The sequence below is a fragment of the Ornithorhynchus anatinus genome, chromosome 13 (assembly GCF_004115215.2).
Source record: "Ornithorhynchus anatinus isolate Pmale09 chromosome 13, mOrnAna1.pri.v4, whole genome shotgun sequence".
NCBI classification, from domain to species: Eukaryota; Metazoa; Chordata; class Mammalia; order Monotremata; family Ornithorhynchidae; genus Ornithorhynchus; species Ornithorhynchus anatinus.
The window spans coordinates 13675966-13697741 of record NC_041740.1 but is presented as its reverse complement, the minus strand read 5'-3'; the positions used below and the strand labels follow the sequence as shown (position 1 = coordinate 13697741).

The 21776-nt window shown below is 41.5% G+C and overlaps 1 protein-coding gene across 10 annotated transcripts in view; it reads left to right on the top strand.

Moving 5' to 3' along the window:
* The first annotated feature begins 12443 nt into the window (after nt 1–12443).
* CCDC7 (coiled-coil domain containing 7) overlaps nt 12444–21776 on the top strand; it is a 57607-nt gene continuing 48274 nt past the window's right edge. For 2 of the 10 annotated variants that reach the window (XR_005660688.1, XR_005660689.1), the window contains exons 1-5: nt 13962–14116; nt 14925–15242; nt 17326–17475; nt 18676–18756; nt 20876–20896. Coding sequence is in view for 8 of the 10 variants with exons in the window: in XM_039913897.1 (XP_039769831.1) it covers nt 14045–14116; nt 14925–15242; nt 17326–17475; nt 18676–18756; nt 20876–20896 (642 nt within the window). In the remaining 2 variants the exon portion in view is untranslated. The other 8 variants (XM_039913893.1, XM_039913895.1, XM_039913894.1 and 5 more) reach the window with 8 other exon arrangements.

Sequence of the window (21776 nt, the reverse complement as noted above, 5' to 3'; positions counted from 1 at the left end):
TATTTATTATTAATTTAATGATAGTAATGGTGTTTATTAAACACCCTTGGTGGTGCTATTAATTATCTTTATCATTTGTAGCTTTTCTCTTATCCTTTTACAAATTGTATATTTAGTAATGTGTGTCTGCTTGTCTCCTCAGTTAAATGAAAGTTCCTCCCGGGAATGGATGACAGTTTTCACTTCTTCTGGATGTTCCCCAATTCCCTAGCACAGTGCCCAGTGCTCAATAAATATTGTTAATGATAATAAGTATAAAATACATGTATATACTCATTATATAGGATATATATGTATACATTATACATATGTGTGGGGGGGAGGTGTATATATATGTGTGTATATATAAATAATTACATATACTTCAGACTGGCCATCTATCCAGTTTTAAACTGGACAGTTAAGTTTTCATCTGAAAACTTGTCCCAGTATGGTAGGACATCAGACGGCTTTATGTATGATATTTGTAATTTAAACATCCAGCATGTGCCCCTTCCCCTCACCCCCACTTCCTACCCTCTCCTGCCTTGGCTCCTGCTACCAAGTTCCATGGGTCTTGAAGTGGATTACCTCCCCAGGGTGAGCTGGGCAAATTTTCATAATGTCAAACCTTAGGATAGGATTTTAAAGGAGATGTGGGTTTTGTTTTGTTGGGGTTTTTTTTGGTTGGGGCTAGTGGGCCATGCACAGCTTTGATAGGTAAGCCTTTTCTTTCTCACTCAAACTCACCCACTCCCTAGCTCACTCCATATATTTTCTCATTCACTCATGCTCTCCTCTTTACTCTCTCCACTCTCCCTTCATCATCAGTTGGTATTTATTGAGCAGAGCACTGTATAAAAGCACTATATTAGATCTTGGTACAGTACAATACAACAGAGTTGGCAGACACATTCCCTCCCCTCAACAAAGTTACCCTTTCATTCTATCCCTTTAATAGTCATAGTTTTTCTTCTTCCTGCATTCCTGCGGATGACTCGCAGACTTGGCTTCAGAATGGGAGCAGAACTAGGATGGTCATTGCAACAAAAGAAAAAAGCAGCACATAGACAGATCTGATGTTCACCGTCCCAGTATAGTGGGGCAAATACCTAAACCAGGTCAGCAGACTATTGGCCAATAAGATACTTTGATACTGGTGGGAGGGCCAGGGTTACTTCTATATTCCAAATAACACAGCATCTGACTTCCTATAAAACAAAATTCAGTGGACTGTGAATCTCATCAAGAGCCCTTGAGGCAATCATCCAAATGCTAATTTTTTTTTCTCCAAAACATGGAAGACATGGGAAGCAGCATGGCCTAGTGGAAAGAGCACAGGCCTGGGAGTCAGAAGGACCTAGGTTCTAGTCCCATTTCCACCACTTGTCTGCTGTGTGAACTTGGGCAAGTCATTTAACTTCTCTGTGCCTCAGTTACCTCATCTTTAAAATGGGGATTAAGACTGTGAGTTCCATGTTGCTCAGAACAGTGCCTGATACATAATAAGCACTTAACACATATCCTTTTTTTAAAAAAAAAGACATGAAAAAGACAAGGAGTACATTTTAAACAGAGGTTCTCACATGCTGTTACAGTTGCTAAATGTGCACACTTGAGGATTTTAGTGTGGCTATTAATAATCTTTAGTCAGAATAATAAATGTTCTCATTAACATTTCAATTTTTCATGTATTTATTAAGTTTTTTCTTATATTCATACCTTCAAGTTGAAGTCATTTATCATTATTAGCTTAATTTAAAAAATGCAGCCACAAAAATATTTTGGAGGCCTCAACAGCAAACACAGTAGTTCTCTGACAACAACTTTTGTAGGGTTCACACAGAACTCTAGGAGCTGACAATAAATTCTGAAGATGGAGGTCAAATGCTAGCCAAATATTTTCATTGGCATTTCAGGCCATAGCAGGCACTCAATTTTTGCAGTGATACATAAATTGACCAAGAAGTAAAAAACTTAATCAAAAAGCCAGCCTGTCGCTTGGGAGGCTGGCAGACAGTCTGTAACCAATAAGACATAAAGTTTCTGACTAAACTTAAAGTTAATTACCTAGAACTAGCAAAAATGGCATGCAAGTCTAGGTCTTCAAGACCAAATGAAGTATTAATTGGAGAAAATGATCTGGATAAATATGGCAAAAATGATTACCTTTAAGAAAAAAGTGTGGGATGACTTCTGCTAGATTATTAGAAAATTAACTCAATTTTCTATTTTGTTTTGTCTGCACAGACCTAACCTAATAGTATTGGGAACTATGTCCTTTTGGTTGCTTTTTTTTGTAAACAAGCCTGCTTTGACTGACGTATCCCAGACATAGGCTGAAACTTTGGAGGCCCCAACTACATAGGTACAGTGGGTACTTACCATTTTAGGATATTTTTATGATATTTGTTAAGCTACACTTTACTAAGTCCTGGGGTAGTTAGAAGGTCATTCGGTTGAGCAGAGTCCATGTCCCATATGGGGCTCACAGTCTTAAGTCCCCATTTTCCAGATGAGGTAACTGGTGTGCAGAAAAGTTAAGTGACTTACCCAACGTCACATAGCAAACATTTGGCGGAGCTGGGATTAGAACCCATGTCCCCTGAGTCCCAGCCCCGTGCTCTTTCCACTAGGTCACGCTGTTTCTTGATGTGTAGGAGTAGTGTGCTCACTTCCTCAAACTCTGTCCCATGTGCCTCTCCCCACTTTGATTCTGTGAGTGTTGGGGATGGGTGGACCTTCTTTAAGTCAGCTGCAGTCATGCATGAAGCAAATCCCTCAGAATAAAGAGCAGCAGCCAGGGCAGTCAACCATGAAGGTGGCATTAGCAGTAGTGGCAATGGTGGAGGAAAAGAAGATTGATTGAAGAAGTAGTACTGGCAGCAGCAGAAGAGTTAAAGAGGAAGAGAAGATCATGAAATGGAAGATAAAGGAGTAGTGACACAAGTAGGAGAAGAGACTTGAAGATTTCTTGGCTCAACCTGCCGCTGTCTCCAGGTATCGGCTGTGAAACTGTGGGTCAAGCCTGGCGAGTAAATCTTTTTTGCAGGTGCGGAAAGAGGTATGTGGGTGGGTGGTCTGCCAGTGCCGGGAAGATATGGGGCCGGAATATCGGATCCTTGAAAAATTTCTAGCTGAGACCCATTGGGAGGAAGACAGGATGGGCAAGGTGGGCAAAGCAGGCCAGGTTCACATGGGCAGGTGGGGAGTGCAGGCCAGGCTAGACAAGGAAGGAAGCATTTTGGCTCTTGATGGAGCTTGGGTCTAGTTTGGGGGTGGGGGTCTACAAGGGCATATAAAATCCTGAGGAATGATTACCAAACTGTATTATATCACTTGCTCTCGTAACTCAGTGTTATTTATTCACTCTCAAATTATATCTCTATTTTGATATTATTTTTGGAAGCCCTGTCCTCACTTTTTAGCCCCTTCTTCAAAATGGAAAGTTGGCACCTATGAGAATTCCATAGTAATGAAAATCAAACACAGGGCTTTCTCTGTTTGAACCTTCAGGATGCGTTAAGGGCCCTTCTTTCTAATCCAGTTTATTATGTATTGTTAAGTAAGGCCTTCAAGAAATTTTGAAATGTCACCGCCAAATAGACCAGGTTACAGAAACTGTTCTTACATAATAATAATTCATGGTATTTAAGGAAGTGTTCTACTGTTACTGGTACAAAAATGGCAAATTATGCATTCTAAGGACTAAGTAGAATAGGCTAGAACATGCAGAATGAGGTTTGTTAAAGGAATTCATTTATTTCAGAATAAACCACAGAATCATCTTTCATTATATATATTAATTTAGAAAGTAATGAATAAAACCACAAATCATTTCTTAACATAAAAAACTAGAAGAGAATGAGGTACTTCTATAAGGAAATATCTCTTCTGTCTCAACCTCTCCATGGCCTTGAATCTCTTGTACACCCTCTACACCCTCTGTTTCACTAATGATAGTCGATAGGTCGATAGTCTTTCTGGTCTGGGCTTCAGGGATACTGTTTCTCAATCACTCAATTAATAGTGTTTATTGAGGTCTTACTGTGTTCAGAGCACTGTATTAAGTTCTTGGAAGAGTACTATACAACAGAGTTGGTAGACATGTTCCCTGCCCACAACAAACTTCTCTTTTTTAACTCTCCTTCTTCTTTTGCTGAATTCTTCTTTTCCCTTTATCTATTAATCACAGATGTTTTTCCAAGTTCAGTGCTGGGGTGTCTTCTTTTCTAACTATACACTCTCTCAAAGAATAATTATCTGCATAGAGTGCATAGATTGCCAATCTAAATCTTCATTTGTAGTCCTGACCTCTTGCCTTCTCTCTAGTTCTGAAAGTTTCTGCAGTTTTCAGGTCTCCATTTGAGAATGGCTAAGTTAAGCTTGCCTAAACCTGAACTTCCCCAAATATTAGCCCTGCTGTCACCTTTCTCCATCACAAGACTCGGTCCCTCTGGAGGCATTGTTGCACACAAGAGGTAACAGAAGCAATTCAGAGTCTGGTTTCTGCCCTCTGGGGTGCATCAAGCCTAGACCTCTGACCACCCAGATGCAGAAAGGTTGGCCTTAGCCTCCTTCTAAATGGTGGACAACCCAGGCCCCTGAACTCTTCAGTTTTCTGCAGACTGAAGAGTTCAGGGGCCTGGGTTGTCCGCCATTTAGAAGGAGGCTAAGGCCAACCTTTATGCATCCAACAGTGGACCTGGGTGTCTGATTCTGTCTCTTTCTTCTCCTGTCTTATTTCTGCCATTGCCTGCCTCATCTCTGGTTGAACTACTGGAGATCTCTGGCTGGAACCCCTGGCTCTTGGTTTATTCTTGCTAGTCATCAGAGTCTCAATTGATACAGTCCCCAACCCCAACTCCGTAATACTTATGTATGGAACTTTACATACTATTTCTTCCTCATACCTGTAATTTATTTTAACATCTGTTTCTCCTGCTAGATTGTAAGCTCCTTGAGGGCAGGGACTGCATCTACTAATTCTATTGTACTCTCCCAAGCCCTTAGTACAGTGCTCTGCACACAGTGATAATCAGTAAATACTATTTGTTGATTAATTTTAGTCTCTGTTTCCCTCAATCTCCTGCCTTTTTTTTTTGACCTGCAGCCTGGAAACTGTACTCCTTTTTTCCGTACAGGTTTTCAAAATGAAAAATTGGCATCTCTCTGTGTGTTGCCAGGGAGGGAGGTTTGTGGTGTCAGAGGAGGAAGGGTTTACAAACAAAAGCTCTTGATCCCTGGCTTTAAGGTTCTCCAGCCACATACTCCCTCTTACCTACCCACTTTCTTCTACCACACTCCCACTCACAATCTCTGTTCCTCTCAAGCTCATCGTCTTACTGTGATAGCCTCTCCCACCCCAAACCCTGGACCTTTCCTCCTGCCAGGAATTTCCGCTCCACCCTTTAAAATCTGCTGGGCCTCATCTCTCCCCATTTCTAAAGTTCTTCTGAAATCTCACCACCTTTAGGAAGCATTCCTTAATTTTTCTTCTAACCAGGTTACATACTCCTAGATATATCACAACCTTTGTACCACCTCCAGACTTGAGCATTCCCAGCCTTTTGTGGCACCTGTGCTCATATCGATTTAGATTTTTCACTATGTAAGTACTTCCTCCTATCTATAAATTATTTGTGCCGTCTCCCAAGTTAGATTTTAAGCTCCTTGTGGGCAGGGATTGTGTCTCCTGCAGCAGTTGTACTTCCCCAAGTGCTTAGTATAGTGTCCTGCACCCAGTAGGCGCTCTGATATGATTGATTGGTTGGTTAGTTGAAGTACTCCCTTTATTCACCCCTCCCTCAGCCCTACAGCACTTAGGTGCATATCCATTGTTTGTATTAATGTCTGTCTTCCTCTCTAGACTTTAGCTAGTTGCAAACAGGGAACGTGGCTACCAACTCTGTTCCACTGTATTCTCCCAAGCACAATACAGTGCTCTGTTATTGAAGTGGTTTTAATGTGAGAGGAGAATAAGGCTGTAGGGAATAGGACATGAAGCATGCTTCCCTGGTATCTTTTTGAGACTTCTAGTTTAAGAGCACTGTAAGAGGATTGGGGAGAGGAAAAAATGTGTATATGCAGAAGTCTCTGAAGGGAAAAGAACAGATCAGAGAATCCTACAAAGGATAATTTACTGTCTGGTTAAGGTTCAAGGGAGAAGTCAACAAGTGCCCATGTAGGGGTTATATTGTGGGAATGTAGATATAAAGTCACTGGGGATAATTTCGAGACATTTTTGAAGTGATTTAGAAGCCAGGACAGATGTCAGATGCGTGACAAAAACTTTAAAATGGGCAATTTATGATTATTTTAGTAGAAATATCTGGAGAAAAATGAGGATTGCTGGCTGGATATTGCAGTAACACCATTAATCAGGAGGAGGATAAAGAGCATTTACATTTTATTTGGAAAAGAAATGGTTGCTAGAGATGACATAGTGGTGTGGCTAAACAGATGGGGCAGTGTTATAAGTTAGCTGAGGAAAGATACCAGACAGACTTGGTGTGCGGATAGCCTGAGAGGGGGAAAATGTGAGGTAAAATGTAAGAGGAGTCTATCTATTTCAGAGCAGAGAGAAGCTATTGCAGATATACAGGGCAGTCACCCACCTTCCATACCAGTGGATTTAGGGATCATTTAAATATAGGTTTTCTCCAGTTTAATTACTTGAGAGGAAGAGAACAGAAGCCCAAAAGCTCACAATGCCGAAATAACATCTTGTGTAACCTGTGTAGCAAGGGAGGGCACATTTACTACAATTGGCCACAGTCAGGTTAGAACAGGCAGATAAAGAAGGAAGTAGAAGCTGTTGGGGCAACCAAAATGGACCTTGCCCAAAGCTGCATAGAAGAAAAATAGGCTAAGTGCTCAGAGATGAAAGGAGGGGCAAGTTTGCCCATTATGGATGAATAAAGGGTGGTGAGAGGTGGAAAAAGAGAGGAGAAATTTAATATGGTTTTGAAAAGAAACATGGAAAGAACCAATTGGAATGAAAGACAGCTTATCTGATGGATCTCTAATTAAAGAAATAAAGCAGATTTAGGAGAAAGCACTCTTGGTTAGTGGTGGGTTCAGATGTAAGTGAGACAGTCATCTCGGTGCAGGAACCCAGAATCTGCTTTGGTCTGCTGACAGCTCAGAATAAGAATTGAGTACACAGCCCAAGGACTATTGAGAGAAGAGAGATTAGGGACTTTACTGACAACCACTGTGGTAGGAGTTGGGATCTGATTTTTGTCTTTTTGCTGGCAAAGACTCATCAGCATAAAGTGAAGTATAAAATCGAGCTGAATTATTTGAATTAATTGGGTACATAATCCTAATGAACCCTAATGAACAGGACAGTTGTCAAGTTTTCAATTTATTTTGCTCATTGTGAACCCACTCTCTGATGAACAATGGGAAGTCTCAATTTGTTTGTGCTGGTATTTTCTCACTTGTAAAAGGGACCTAATTATACTGTCCCTACTTCACAGAGATGTAATCAGGACAAATGAGTTAATATATATGTAAAAGGACTTTCTGCTTTGGATGAATGTTGTTTTATAAATCATAAATTAAAGACTGTAGTTGGCAGCAATGTGGAGATAATTGTTATTTTTTTAATATGGGTAAAGCCAATCTCAGGCCAGCAGAGTTTCCTGCAATTTGGACTGGTATTTTTTCAAGGCCTCTACTTTCCTCTTCTGTAAACCTTTGACAGTGTAAAGCTACTAAAAGCTGGATTCTTTGTGAAATATTACTCTTCCATCTGGGATAATCCTTGGCCAAAACTCCTAAGATACTATATTTGTTTTGCATTTTTTTTACCAGTTTCTATATGGACATATGATCGGAATGTCTGATTCCAAGATCCAATAGCAAGTCCTACATTACAACCAGTGAACTCAGGGCAGATGCCTAAGAAAGAAATGAAGACATTGTCTTAAAAATGTCCCCATCTCTGAAAAAAAATCTTTCCTATTAAAAAATACAAATGTCCTCATTAAAGCAAAGCTGTTTACTATTAATATGTTATTGTAGAAAACTACACCAGGTTTAAAGAGGCATTCAGGGCCAGAAATAATTTGTATTCTTTGTAAGTAGGGAGCTTCCTTTAGCTTCCAGAAGAAAACCATGCAGGGTAGATAGTCTTTTTCTGTTTTTCACATTAAGGATGCATGTAAGAGCTTCAGAACTTTACTTCAAAGTTTATCTGAAACTGTTCGTTACATGGGTTCTGTGACACTCTTGTCCCTATACCAGCTGGCTTCCTAATTACAACAATAATAATAGTACTTATTGTTTTCTTTGTGCCAAGCACTGTGCTAAGCTCTAAGATAAATGCAGTACAATCAGATCAGATGCAGTCCTTGTCCCAGATGGGGAGGGCAAGGGGAAGATGAACAAGAACTTAATCCCATGAAGCTCAGAGAGATTAATGAAACTTGTCCAAGGTCACAGCAGGTAAATGGCAGACTCTTGATTAGAATCCAGGTCTTCTGACACCAAGACTTGTGCTTTTCCCATTAGAGAGGTGACAAGGCCTAGTGGAAAGAACATAGGCCTAGGAGTCAAGGGACTTGGGTTCTAATTCCAGCTCTGCCAATTGCCTCCTGTTTGACCCTGGGCAAGTCACTTAACTTCCCTGTGCCCCAGCTGCCTCATCTGTAAAATGGGGATTCAATATCAATATCTGTTCTTTCTCATACTAAGAATGTGAACGCAAGTGGTATGGGAACTGTGTCCAAACTGAATACCTTGTATCTATCCCAGCATTTAGTAAAGTGCTTGGCACATAGTAAGCACTTAAAAAATACCACAATTATTATTATTATTAGACTATGCTCTTCTAGATTCATACTCATCCTTGCCATCCCAATTCCTGGATACTGACCCTTACACACAATTCTTGTGTCTCTGAGCTACTGTCCACTCTACCCGGAATCTCTCTTCTATCCTTTACCAAATGAAAACTGCTCTTCTACATCAACTTTAAACCAGAATGCTGTTGCCTCTGTTTTATGGGACTTTAGATTTGGGGGAGGGCCTGCCTCCACTTGATTTCCTTTTGCAGTAGTTGTGTTGATTTGTACTCAGCCAGGCATACCACCGCCCCGCCCCCCCCCCCCCCCCCCGCTTCCCTTCCCTGTGGCAATAACTGCATTATGAGACAGCTGAGAAGGGTAACAGGTGTAATATAAGGTCACAGGACAGACTATCTCCGTATGACCTCATCATCATTAGACAATGATGTAGCCACACCCACTTTTCCTAAACTGGTGTTAAATGTGGTACTCTGTCAGCTGAATTAAAGCACAGGGGAGTCTTTTCCACTTTTTTGCAAAGACCAAAGGAAAAGCACAGCAAAAGTAAAGGAAAAGGAAAAAACACAAATGAAACCAACAAACTCAAAAATTTAAAACAAACATGCACATACAGATAGAAACCATGGAGAAAATGAAAGAGAAACAAATACAGGAAAAGTTCCCTTTGGATTTTAGGTTCCACCCTGCATCCCAGGCATTCCTTCCCTCCTCTTTCTTACTGTTTCCCTAGAAATATAACCTGGCCTCATTCAAGAGCCTTGTAAAATTCCTCCACTCACCCCCAACCTCAGTTCCACCCGAGGACCCAGCGCATTCACTCGGTCCACTCTAGAGCAGCATGAGCTTTGGTCTGAAGCCGCCCAGAGATTCCCAGTTTTGTGGGGAATATTAATGATCTTTTATTTAAGAAAACATCACTTGAGTATGGGGCTTTAGAGGTACCAGTTTTTCATTGTGCACACCGGGACAAAAAATGAGTAAAGATTGTAGTTGGGGGAGAGTGACTAGATGGGGTCAGAGTTCAGAGAAGTGATAGGCCAGAGAGTCACAAGTGTGCATTTTTTCAGCCTGATTGGAAACTCTTAGATCTTGTCAGAGTCCTGCGTTGAGCAAGTCTGATCAAGATCTAGCAAGATCTAGCTTAGAAAGCTGTGGGGGCTAGTATTCTCATTGTTCCTTAGAGTGGGAACATATATGTGCTCATTTGTACATATTATTACCCTATTTATTTTGTTAATGAGGTGTATATCTCCATAATTCTATTTATCTTGATGATGTTGTCTTGCTTTTGTTTTGTTCTGTTTTGCTTTGCTATCTCTCCCGTTTAGACTGTGAGCCCATCATTGGGCAGGGATTGTCTCTATCTGTTGCCAAATTGTACATTCCAAGTGCTTAGTACAGTGCTCTGCACATAGTAAGCGCTCAATAAATACTATTGAATGAAGGAATGAATATGGGGCTTCACCCTTCACCCCAGCCCACCCTTTACCCTCCCCCACCTCATCTCCAGCCCTGTTTTCCTAGGGATGTAATCGTCCTCCCTCTGTCCCAAAAGACAATGAGTACATCTGGTCTTCACTCTGAGAGCACTTTAGTTCACATACTCCTCTGATGCATGTGTAGAAAAGAACAAAACCCTCTTGAATATACATATCAAGTTATTTAGGAAATTTTATTTTGGAGATTAGCAGTGATATCTGGCAGACCTGGAACAGAACCAAAAGGAAGGAAGATGGCAAACCGTTTAGGAATCGAAAGAGGAATAGCTGACATCCTGAAGTGGGAATATGATAGAACAACAATGCTTAAGCATTTATACCAACTTTTCCTCAATATATGGAACACTGAGGAAATATAACAAGATCTCTCCGAGGGCAGGGATCCTGTCTTCTAATTATTTCTTTCTCCCAAGTGTTTAGTGCAGCACTGTACCCAGAAGCTGCTCACTAAATACTACTGAGTGTTTACTTTCCATAGGGTCTTTATAGCAACATGTATGTACAATACATACAATTCTAGATGGAATTGCCATCTCTTTAAGGGGTTACTGAGTGATAGGTTAGCAAATTCAAAGTCAGGCCAGGAAGACCTGTGTCCCTGCCAGGTCTTTCCACCAGCCTTGGGGTATTGTGATTGAGAACCCGCAGCAGCTGAGGCTCTGAAGCCTGGGTAGGACCCAGGGTGCCCCAAGATGGTGAGAAAGTGGTAGAGACATGAGAATAACTGAGGAGCATGAGGGTGGTTGGACGTATCTTGCATCACTGCAGCTGAAGAGCTGCTGCCTCTCTGGGTCAGGATATGGAGAGGACCTCTGGCTTTCCCCTCACCCAGCTTTAGGTCTTGATAACCTGCTGCATCTCTCCTTCTGTATCGGTGATTCAGGTTGGAGACTCCTCAGTGGTGTCCTGTCTTGGGCCTGTCCACCTTACTGCAACCACCACCAGCACCCCTGGCCAATTCTAAATATTCTCTGGTCTACCTCTCTAGCCTCCTCTCTCTGGCTTCAGAGGGAGAGGAGCAGAAAGCCAGTAAGACCAAAAGGGGGGAGCAGGCACTAAAATAAATTAGAGACTGGAGAATAAGGAAAGGGAGATATGTACATGTGATCATGATGAAGTAATAGGATGAGATATTTACATAAGTGATATGGAAAATTAAAAGTACACATGTGTTCAGAGGGCACAGAAGTACTGGAATAGCAGGTGTAGGGGATAAAAATTAATGGGGAAAGACCTCCTGATGGCGATGTGATTGCAGAGGGCCCGTGGCCAAATGGAAAGGGACCGGGCTTGGTAGTCAGAGGTTATGGGTTCTAATCCTGGCTCCACCACTTGTCAGTTGTGTAACTTTGGGAGAGTCACTTAACTTCTCTGGGCCTCAGTTCCCTCATCTGTAAAATGAGGATGAAGACTGTGAGCCCCATGTGGGACAACCTGATCACCCTGTATCCCCCCAATGCTTAGAACAGTGCTTCGCACATAGTAAGCACTTAAATACCATCATCATCATTTAAGATGGGGAGAACCGTGGTCTGACATTTGAAGGGGGAAGAGGTTCTGGGCAGGAGGAAGTGTGAGAACGAGGCACAGTGAATAGGCTGACGACAGGAATGAAGTATTTGAATTGGGATATAGTGGGAGAAGACAATGGCTTTAGTCGTGGAGAGCTGATTGTATGCCTTAAAGTCATCTGTCAGTAGTTTCTGCTTGATGCAGAGAGTAGAAGTATGGAGAATGGGGTTAAATGGGGGTTAATTACATGTTCCCCCACCTACTTAGACTGTAGACCCCATGCGGGACAGGGACTGTGTCTTGTGCCTACCCCACAGCTGAAAACAGTGTTCAACATCTAGTATTACCCCAACACCGTTTAAAAACAAACCCCAAAACTTCATCAGATCAGCTGCTCAAAGATCTGAGGCGCGCGTTTGGGAAAGGGTAAGGGGACAAGCGGAGTAGACGAAGCTTTAAGATCCAAGGGGAAGCTAAGAGACCGAGAGGCCTAACCAGCTCCTTCCCCCAGCGTTGGGGAGGAGGGGAGTCTCCCCCCGGCTGGCTGGCGGAAAACGGCCCGCGCCTGCGCCGTTGACCCTCCCGGCGCCCACGAGCTCCTCCGCAGCGCGAGGCGTTGGGAGCCGTTATGGGCCTGCGGAGAGACCACGTGACCACTCCTCCTCCCCGCCCCCCGTTTCCCTCACATACAGCAGCTGGAGGGATGGACGGAGTGATGGGGCAGCGGGAATCGGACCCCGGGTGGGTTGATCGGAGGGACTTATAAGCCCACGTCGCCCCGCCAACATAAGACCCGAGCCCCGAGCCCTACGAAGGAAACACCATTTCGCCGAACTGATAAGGTGTACCGGCGTTTCCTTGAGTTTTTTTGCACTTGCTTGGAAAGCTTCCTCCTCACTAGGGAGGAGGGAACCATCTTAGCCTCCAGTCCTTTTACGGCCTTTGTTATCCCTCCCACTTCGGATGCCGCGCAGCCCCACTTTCCTCCAAAGCGATCATTAGGGACTAGTTAGGGGTGAGGCCGGAGAAGAAAAAAAAATACCGGGCCAGGAGCCCCGTGGCTGTGACCCTTCCGAAAGGGATGATGTTTTACGGGAGTTTGATGGTGGTTCTAAAAGGAATAAGCAGGCGGACTCCACTTGGTAATGGATTTGGAGCGAAGCTACCGTTTCGGTTTCATCCGTTTGATTTTTGCCAAACGGTCAGAGGGTATTTGCAGAATTGGAAGTTCGCTCGTCGTCAGTCTCGGGAAAACAGACAAACGAGAGTCAGGGTCATTGGGTCCTTGGTTTTAGGTGTTGAAGTGATATTTCCAAAGTTGAAGAGTGCATTGGTTGCTGGGATTTTTTAAAAAATGACTCCCCAAGGCATTAAGGAAGTCCTAGACGTTATTTTGAGGAAATATTTTAAAAGGCTTTAGTTGAATCTACAAGTGGTATTTGATCCTAAATTTACTTTCCAAAAGATATTATGGCAGTAACTTTAATATTGAAATTTTAAAGGAAAATATTACAGTCTGTTATACTGTATGGAGAAAATTACTGAAAATATTTGCTTACTTAAAATATTAACCTTTGGATATTTATCAAGTCAAACATTTATTGAGTGCTTACTATGTGTAGAGCCCTATACTCAGCCCTTGGGAGAGTACAGTATAAAAGGTTTGGGAGACACATTCCCTACCCACAGTGAGTTTACAGTCTTGAGTGGAAAAAACCTTTCCAGAGGAAAAAGCTTTGTAGAGGGGTGTGAGAAACCCACCAAGCCTAGTAGTATATTCAGGGTGAGTGAAGGAATGACTTGCACTACTTGTACTACTGTTTTGAGGAAATGGAGTTATTGGTCTGGAAGTCTAATAGTTTCTTGGGTCCTGAAGGTCATTTAATTGATCCACACATGTTTCACATCTTTGAAGGAAACCAGATGGGATCAATTCTGAGGAATTTGTGCCTAGAGGTTTTCATGGTAGTTGATCATGCAGCACCAACCCCATTACCCAAGCCTCCAGTTGTCAGGATGAATAATAATAATGTTGTTTATTGAGCTCTTACTATTTCCCAAGCATTGGGGTAGATAAAGATGATCAGATCAGACATGGTCCCTGCCCTACAAGGTGTTCAAAATTTAAGAGGTGGGGTAAATGGATATTTTAACCCCGTTTACATCAAGTAAAGTCTCAGAGGCTCAGCAGAGTATTACTTGCCAAAGCCATATGGCAGGTCAGTGAGAGATAGAGCCATGACCATCAACCCTTTGGGAGACAGAAGAGCCCCTGGATGTAGTCCAGTCAACTCATACAGAAGCCCACAAGTGAGCAGTTTGGATACTGGGCACTGCTGTGCAGTGCCTATGGGAGAACTGTGAATTTGTTAGGCTGTTTTGGTACACTTGTCTTTTCGGTGAGATGACCTAAAAACGGGTGGGAAGGGGGGAGGAGAGGAAGATGGGGACTGGCCTAAGCCTGTCAGGTGCCATTCCATTATTCAATCTGGCCTGGCCCATTTAGTATTCTTAAGGAGTAGTTTAACTACTTCCCAAAGCTCATTTATACAGTATCACTTTGATACTCACTTTAGTCTCATAGTACTTATGTAAATATCATTGTTCTTTACTGTTTCCTCTCTCTCTAATCTCTTTTAATGTCAGTCTCCCCCTGTGCGTTGTCAGAACCATGTGGGCAGCGATTCTTGCCTGCCAACGTTTTGCTTTAATAGTATTTGTCAAGCACCTACTATGTGCCAGACACTGTTCTAATGCCTGGGGTAGATTTAAGGTAATTAAGTTGGACACAGCCTATATCCCACATGGGGCTCATAGTTTTAATCCCCATTTTACAGATGAGGTAACTCAGGCCTAGTGAAGTGACTTGCCCAAAGTCACACAAAAGACAAGTGGAGGAAGCTGAGACTCGAACCCAGGTCCTTCGGACTCCAAGGCCTGTGCTGTATCCACTAGGCCACACTTCTGGTGTATTTTATATTGTTGTACTTTCACAAGTGTTTAGAACAATGCTCCGCATACAGTAAGAGCTCAGTAAATACCACTGATTGAGAAAACTACTGTAGAAGGTCAGGACAAGTAAACATTTTTCAGGTGAAAGTTTTCTATTTATGCTTAGGAAGAAGCTGGAACAAGTAACATCTACATTTTAAAAAGCTCCCCAATTGACAACATGAAGCCAACAAAACAGACGAAATGCATCTGTGGTGAAACATCAGAAAATGCCAGTAAAAAGCATTCAGTTGTACTCCAAGAGTCACCTTCCATTAGTACTAATAAAAAGTTAAGTATACCAGAAGAAATTGAACCAATGATCATAGCTTCACCACCTACAGGAGAATGTCTAATAAGGTATGCCATACCCATTCCATCTGATAACTCACAGATGACACATGATCTGCAGATGCTTAGGCAGACTATCGACCATCTCAGTCAGGTAGGAAATATGTTCCTTTCATTACAAATCAAAATGTGTCTGAATATATGTTGTCATTATTAACCAAAAGCCTTCAAGAGAAGAACAAAATATCTTAATGGAGATTTGCAGATATTTAAAAATGGGGTTTTCTTGCTGGAATGCTTGGCACAGATAGTAAACGTAGCAGGGAATCCTGGGCAAGTGACATGGAGGAGGAAGAGTTGGGGTCATGAAATTGGAACTGTAGATAGTTCTTTAAGTTCCACATGCCAAACTGCTATTAGCCTGGCATTTCATTTACCGCAGTTCCAAAGCTGTCATATGCTCAGTTTTTTGGCTCAAGTTGAGATCAGCCAGCAGTTAGGTTGGATCCACACTAATTTTTTGCTCCTGATGGTGTAGGCTAGTTCAGAAAGACTTCAGTTCTGAGGACCTGAATAGAGATGGGTTTATTCTTGCATCTTCATTGAGCAAAGTGCTCGATGAGTGAGCCTGGGGTCACTTCAGTCATTCCCCCCGCCCCCCAAGTATTTGAAAAAAGTCATCAGAATCTTCCTGGAGGGCATGTGGGGGGGAAAGTCGAAATTGATTTGTCTGGCCTGTTGATTGATATGTTCTTCTTAGAGGATGTCCCTAGACTCCAGTGATTTCTAATCTCCCCAAGTTATGTCCCCCCACTACCACTTGAGCACTTCTGTGCCATCTAAACACTTGACTACACATATCTCCCCAAAGCACTTATGTATATATTTTTATGTTTTACTTCCTATCTGTAATGTATTTTAGTTGCCTATTTCCTCTGCTACACTGCAACTCCCCTGAGAATGGGAACCATATCTATAACTACTGTATACTCCAAGTGCTTTGTGTAAAGAAATGTTCAATAAATGCTATTGATTGATTGACCTGGATCATCGCAATCATTAATATTGAGCACCAAATGAATGCAGAGCAGTGTACTCTTTGCTCGGAAGCACATTGAGGAAAAGACCGAATTTCTGCCTCTGAGGAGCTTACACTCTTGATGATGATATTAGATGAGAAGAGGGGAGTGGTCAATCAGTTGTATTTAATGAGCACTTAACTGTGTGCAGAGCACTGTACTAAGCATTTGGGAGAGTACAGTATAACAATATAGCATACACTCCCTGCCCCCCAAAAGAGATTAAAGACAAGAAAGAGTGACAAATTAATATAAATAAATAAATTACGGATATGTACATAAGTGCTGTGGAGCTTGCGGGGGGGAGGGGGTTGGGGATGAATAAAGGGAGCAAGACAGGGTGACGTAGAAGGGAGTGGAGGTAAAGGAAAAGAGGGCTTAATCCCCTCTAGACTGTATGCTCGCTATGGGCAAGGAATAAATATGTCTGCTAATTCTGCTGTACACTCCAAGTGCTTAGTACAGTGTTTTGCATGCAATAAGTGCTCAATAAATGCAATTGATAAGTTATTCAGGGATGGCCTCTTGGAGAGATGTGTCTTCAATAAGGCTTTGAAGTAGGGGAGAGTAATTGTAGGATATGAAGAAAGAAGGCGTTCTAGGCCAGAGGCAGGATGTGGGTGAGAGGTCGGTGGTGAGATAGACAAGATTGAGGTTCATTGAGAAAGTTGGCATTAGAGGGTCAAAGTGTGTAGGCTGGGTTGTAGTAGGAGAGTAGTGACGTGAGGTGGGTGAGGGCAAGGTGATTTAGTACTTTAAAGTCGTAGGTAAAGAGTTTCTCTTTCGTGCGGGGGTGGATGGGCAACCACTGGAGATTTTAGAGGAGTGGAGAAACACGGACTGAACATTTTTGGAGAAAAATGACCTGGGCAGCAAAGTGGAAGTATGGACAGGAGTGGGGAGAGACAGGAGGCAGGGAGGTCAGTAAAGAGGCTGATACAGTAATCAAGGTGAGATAGGATAAGTGGTAGCAGTGTAAATAAAGAGGAAAGGGTGGATTTTAGTAATGCTGTTATGGTTGAACTGACAGGATGTAGAAATAGTGTGTCTCAATAAAATGAACTCAGGCAGAATAGATGTTATGCTTCTCTGGGTATAAGTGGCTATTTTTGAATCTGCTTTAATGAATATCAATCTATATCGCTTACCTTTTTGCAGACTGTTTCTGTAATGCAAGATGTCTATGCTATAACTAGAGAAGATGAAGTAATAGAATTTCAAGATACAGAAGATGGTGAAAGGGCATTCCCTGTATGTTTAACCAATCCATATTTCATAGTTTGTAAGATGGGATCTTCATTTTTATGTGTAAGACTTGCATTGCTCAAGTGTGCTTTTGTACTTATTTACTGAAAAATACTGAGAATTGTGTATAATAAAGTCTCTTAAATAATTGCTTCCTCCATGGAGCTATCCACTCCTCTCAAATATCCTTTGTATTGTTCAAGATTAGGAGTGGTATGCTTGACTATATGTCTTGATAGAAATAAATAATGTAATCATATGTTCTATGGAAAAGGGTCTGTATCCAAAATACTGTGGTGGTTTAATTATTTTTATTTCCTCCACATTCTACCTCTGTAATGGTTAACCTTACCCAAGACTGGGGTGATTTGATATCTATGGTAGATCCCAAATCTATCCTCCTTGTCCACACATCTTCAGGACTGATCTAGAATGAACCTCTAAAAGTAGTTTTAATCTAGAATGGGTTCCAGAGCAAAACCATACCTCAAGGAGTCTTGAGGTGTGCCCTTCAACATGGTGGTAGAGTTTGTGTTTGGATCTTTGACCATTGACCTTCTGTTATATTGTTCGCTCCTTGTGGGCAGGGAATGTGTCTACCAACTTTATTGTGTTGTACTTTCCCCACGCACTTACTCGAGTGCTTAACTGAGTGCAGAGCACGGTACTAAGTGCTCACTGAATACCACTGAGTGATTGATTTGTGAGTAGCTCAACTAGCAAACAGCTATACTGGCCATATATGAGTGGTTCTGGTGTCTGGAACAAGAGTAAGCCTTAGGGTGGCTTTTGGGTACATGTTTTGGATTTGACTGTTGAAGTTCTGTTGGCTCTTGAATTGTGTAGGAGTGGTGTGGTTAGGAGAACCTCTGAAGCCCTGGAGTACTAAATGGCATTTGGGTCGGACTACCAGTGATGATGTTAACCCAGTACAATTAATGGCTGGCAGTTAAGTACTCTCTTGATGGCAGTGCAGTGTCAGACTTAAGTCTTATCTATGTTGGAATGGCTAGGTCATTAATTTTAATCCTTGCGGGATTTACATTATAAAAACTTTAATCTCTATTTCTTTAGTGAGCCTGTGATCCAAACTTATTAAATTCATTCTTAACTGGAATTGAAATGGCCTAAATATTTATTCTGTGACTAAGTATTTATTAAGGAAGATATGTTTTACAGTTTGTATTTGCAAAATATAAATCAATAGATGAATTGCCCACTGATCCTGAAAAATAATGTTTTTTTATTTTTGCTGTTTGAAAGGGAGATGATATGACCTCATTCTTTTTTAATTGTTCATCAATTGCAACTCAGCTACAGAAAGCAGTTCAGGAAGAAAAAATTGTAAGTATTTAAACCAAAGAGTTTAAGAAAGCATATGTCATAGTGTTAGAAAAATAGAATTATATGGAGAGAATAAGGCTATATTCTTTCTTGGCAACATATTCCAGTGTCGTGGAAGCCCTAAATTTGACCAATCCCAACAATATATCGTAGTTTTCACCTGATTGAGCTCTGATAATAGTAATAATAATAGCAATAATAGTACTCGTTAAACACATACTATGTACCAAGCACTGTTGCAAGCAAGTTACAAGTTAATCAGGTTGAACACAGTTCCTGGCCCACCCGGGGTTCACAGTCTAAGTTTGAGGGAGGCACAGAGAAGTTGTAACTTGCCCAAGGTCACACAGCAGACATATGGCAGAGCTGGGATTAGAATCCAAGTCCTTTGACTCCCAGGCTTGTGCTCTCTCCACCAGGCCATGCTACTTCTCAGTGTAATATCATACCTACGACACCTCCATGATATCATACTCTCCCAAGTGCTTAGTAAAGTGCCCTGCACACAGTAAGAGTCCAATAAATACAATTGATCGATCACTGCTTTCCTTTACTGTCACTTTGAACAACCATGAATTCTGTGGGATTCTGAGAATACAAGAAGACTTTTCTTTCTGACGTTACATCACAATACAACCCTATCCAAATCTGGCCCTGGCTTTGGCTAATCAGTCATAGCCTAGTTGAAGATGGGAAGTAAAAAATAGACCTGCCAGTTGGGGAATGGTGACTGATTTTCTTGTGACTGCTTTTCTTGGTCCTGTGCTAGTGGACACAACCAGTAATAAGCATTAGCAAATGTGGTGATTTTGACACTGTGCAATCACACATTTGCATCATCTCACACAAAAATGGGATATTTTATGCACCCACTAGGGCTACAGATTGGTTCAACTACCCATGCGTGGTCTGTAGTCACATTGGGCCTGGCCAAAAGAACCTTGTTGGGCAATTGCTGGAACGCATTTTTTACATGCATTTGCTCGAGTATTTTTTCAATACCCCTTTGAAAAGATACTCGAACAGATGTAAACATGCCACTGGCAATGTAGAGTACTTTGCCTCAGGCACCAGGTACAGCAAAGTGGTGTTTTCGTTACTCAGTTGGAAAATTTGTGGGGAAAAACTGAAATCCAACAAAGCACTCCCTCTTTTTAAGTTAAAATTGTGTGAGTCTATTTCAGAAAGCTGTATTTGAATAGCTGTATTTAAGTGATGCAAGGAGAAGATACTGGAGAGAGGGTGGATATCAGGCAGGTGGGATTTTAAAGGCAACTTTTTAGAAACAGCCCCAGGAGGCTGAACAGTGAGATAGAGGATGTATAATAGTGAGTGATAGGGTGTTCATGACAGCCATATTACACTAACCTAAAACAAACCCCTAAAAAGTATTCACCAACTGATCAGTTGCCTGATTTTCAATTCTTAATAACTCAGTTGCATAAAATGACAGATATTGTTACTTTTTGCACGCTCTAACCTAACCCTCTTACTCATAAGAGTTTGTTTTTTGATAATTAAGATTGTTAGAGGGATGGTTTTGCTCTTTGGAAATGTTGGTAATCAGAAGAGTCTAGGCATTTAGTTTTAGATGTTTTATTGCTCCTCCTTTGTGGCTGTTACAGAAGATTCATGTCTCTATGCTCAAGACAGCAGAAACACTTTCTTCAAAATGCTTAGTACAGTGCCTGGCACATAGAAAGCGCTTAACAAATACCATTTAAAAAAAAGTGGACTTGGAATGAAGAACCCCAATGGATTCTTTATAGTGTAGGTGGAGACCAGAAGTCCATATCATAAAGGAATTCAGTAGGATGTTTGCTTTGTTATTTGGGGCTTTTAAAGGCATAGACTTGTATTGTGCTTTGACAGGGTACTGGACAATTCTGAAATAGAGAGTCTTTCATAGTAAGGGTGTTCATAAGGGAAGAGGCTTTTATTGTAATGATTTAGGGAGTCTCCTGTTGAAAGTGCCAGGCCAGCCTCTGTCTCATTCATCAATTTTGGTGTGTTATGAGGTCTACATAGCATTTACTATAATAAATTGCTGTAGATGAAGTAAACACATATTAGTCATACTGAAGTATTTTTAATATTGATTGTAAATTTTGTTTTCCAGTTATTGGAGTCCCTGAATCAGGTTTGTACAAAGTTTTGATTATTCAAAAACTAACTCTAATGTGAGATTTCATAGCGGGTTAGACTGGAAAACCGCAGGATGTGCAAGAGAAGAACTGATTCTAGGGAGTAGCCTTGAGGATAGTGTTCTTGGAGAAGAAAAGGGTTCTAGTGGATATCATGGAAGCAGAGAGTTTGTTCTTTATGAATTCAGTTGCTGGGATTTCCGAGCATGTTTACCATGATGGGAGTCTTTGAAAGTGCGAAAATCCCAAGAACTAGGACATGATTGTTTGTCTCCTCTTCTAGACTATTCTAGAATGGATTTACCAACTCTGGTGTATTGAACTCTCCCAAATACTTATAGTGCTATGCTCTATACACAGTTAAGCACAATAAATACTATTGATTGATTAGTTGGTTAATGCAGGGGGACTTCAGTCCCACCCCTACCCTGGCGTCCCTAAGCAGAGCAGACAATAGAGCCTTTTAGTACTTGCTGAACCTGCAGAACCCTAAATCCCTGTTGCTCATAACTGTTGCTTACAGTCTGAGTAGGAATAACAACAGGTATTGAATCCTGCTTTTATGGTTGAAGAAACTGAGGCACAGAAAAGTTAAGTGACTTGCTCAGGTCCTACAAGAGTCAAGGGGTGAGGCTGGGATGGGAACACTACTGTTTACACTAGGCCACTGTTGTGAGGGATTTCTTTACATATCCTTAATTCTTCAGAATATGATTTAATTATGAATTTTGACAAATTCATTAGTAATGACACATTTTAAGAGATGGCATCATCTATTACAAACAGCTCAAGGGTCCAGTGCTGGATTCTGGCTCTGACTTCATATTGAGCATGGCAATAATTTTGCTCATTTTCCTCATTGATAAAATGATTATA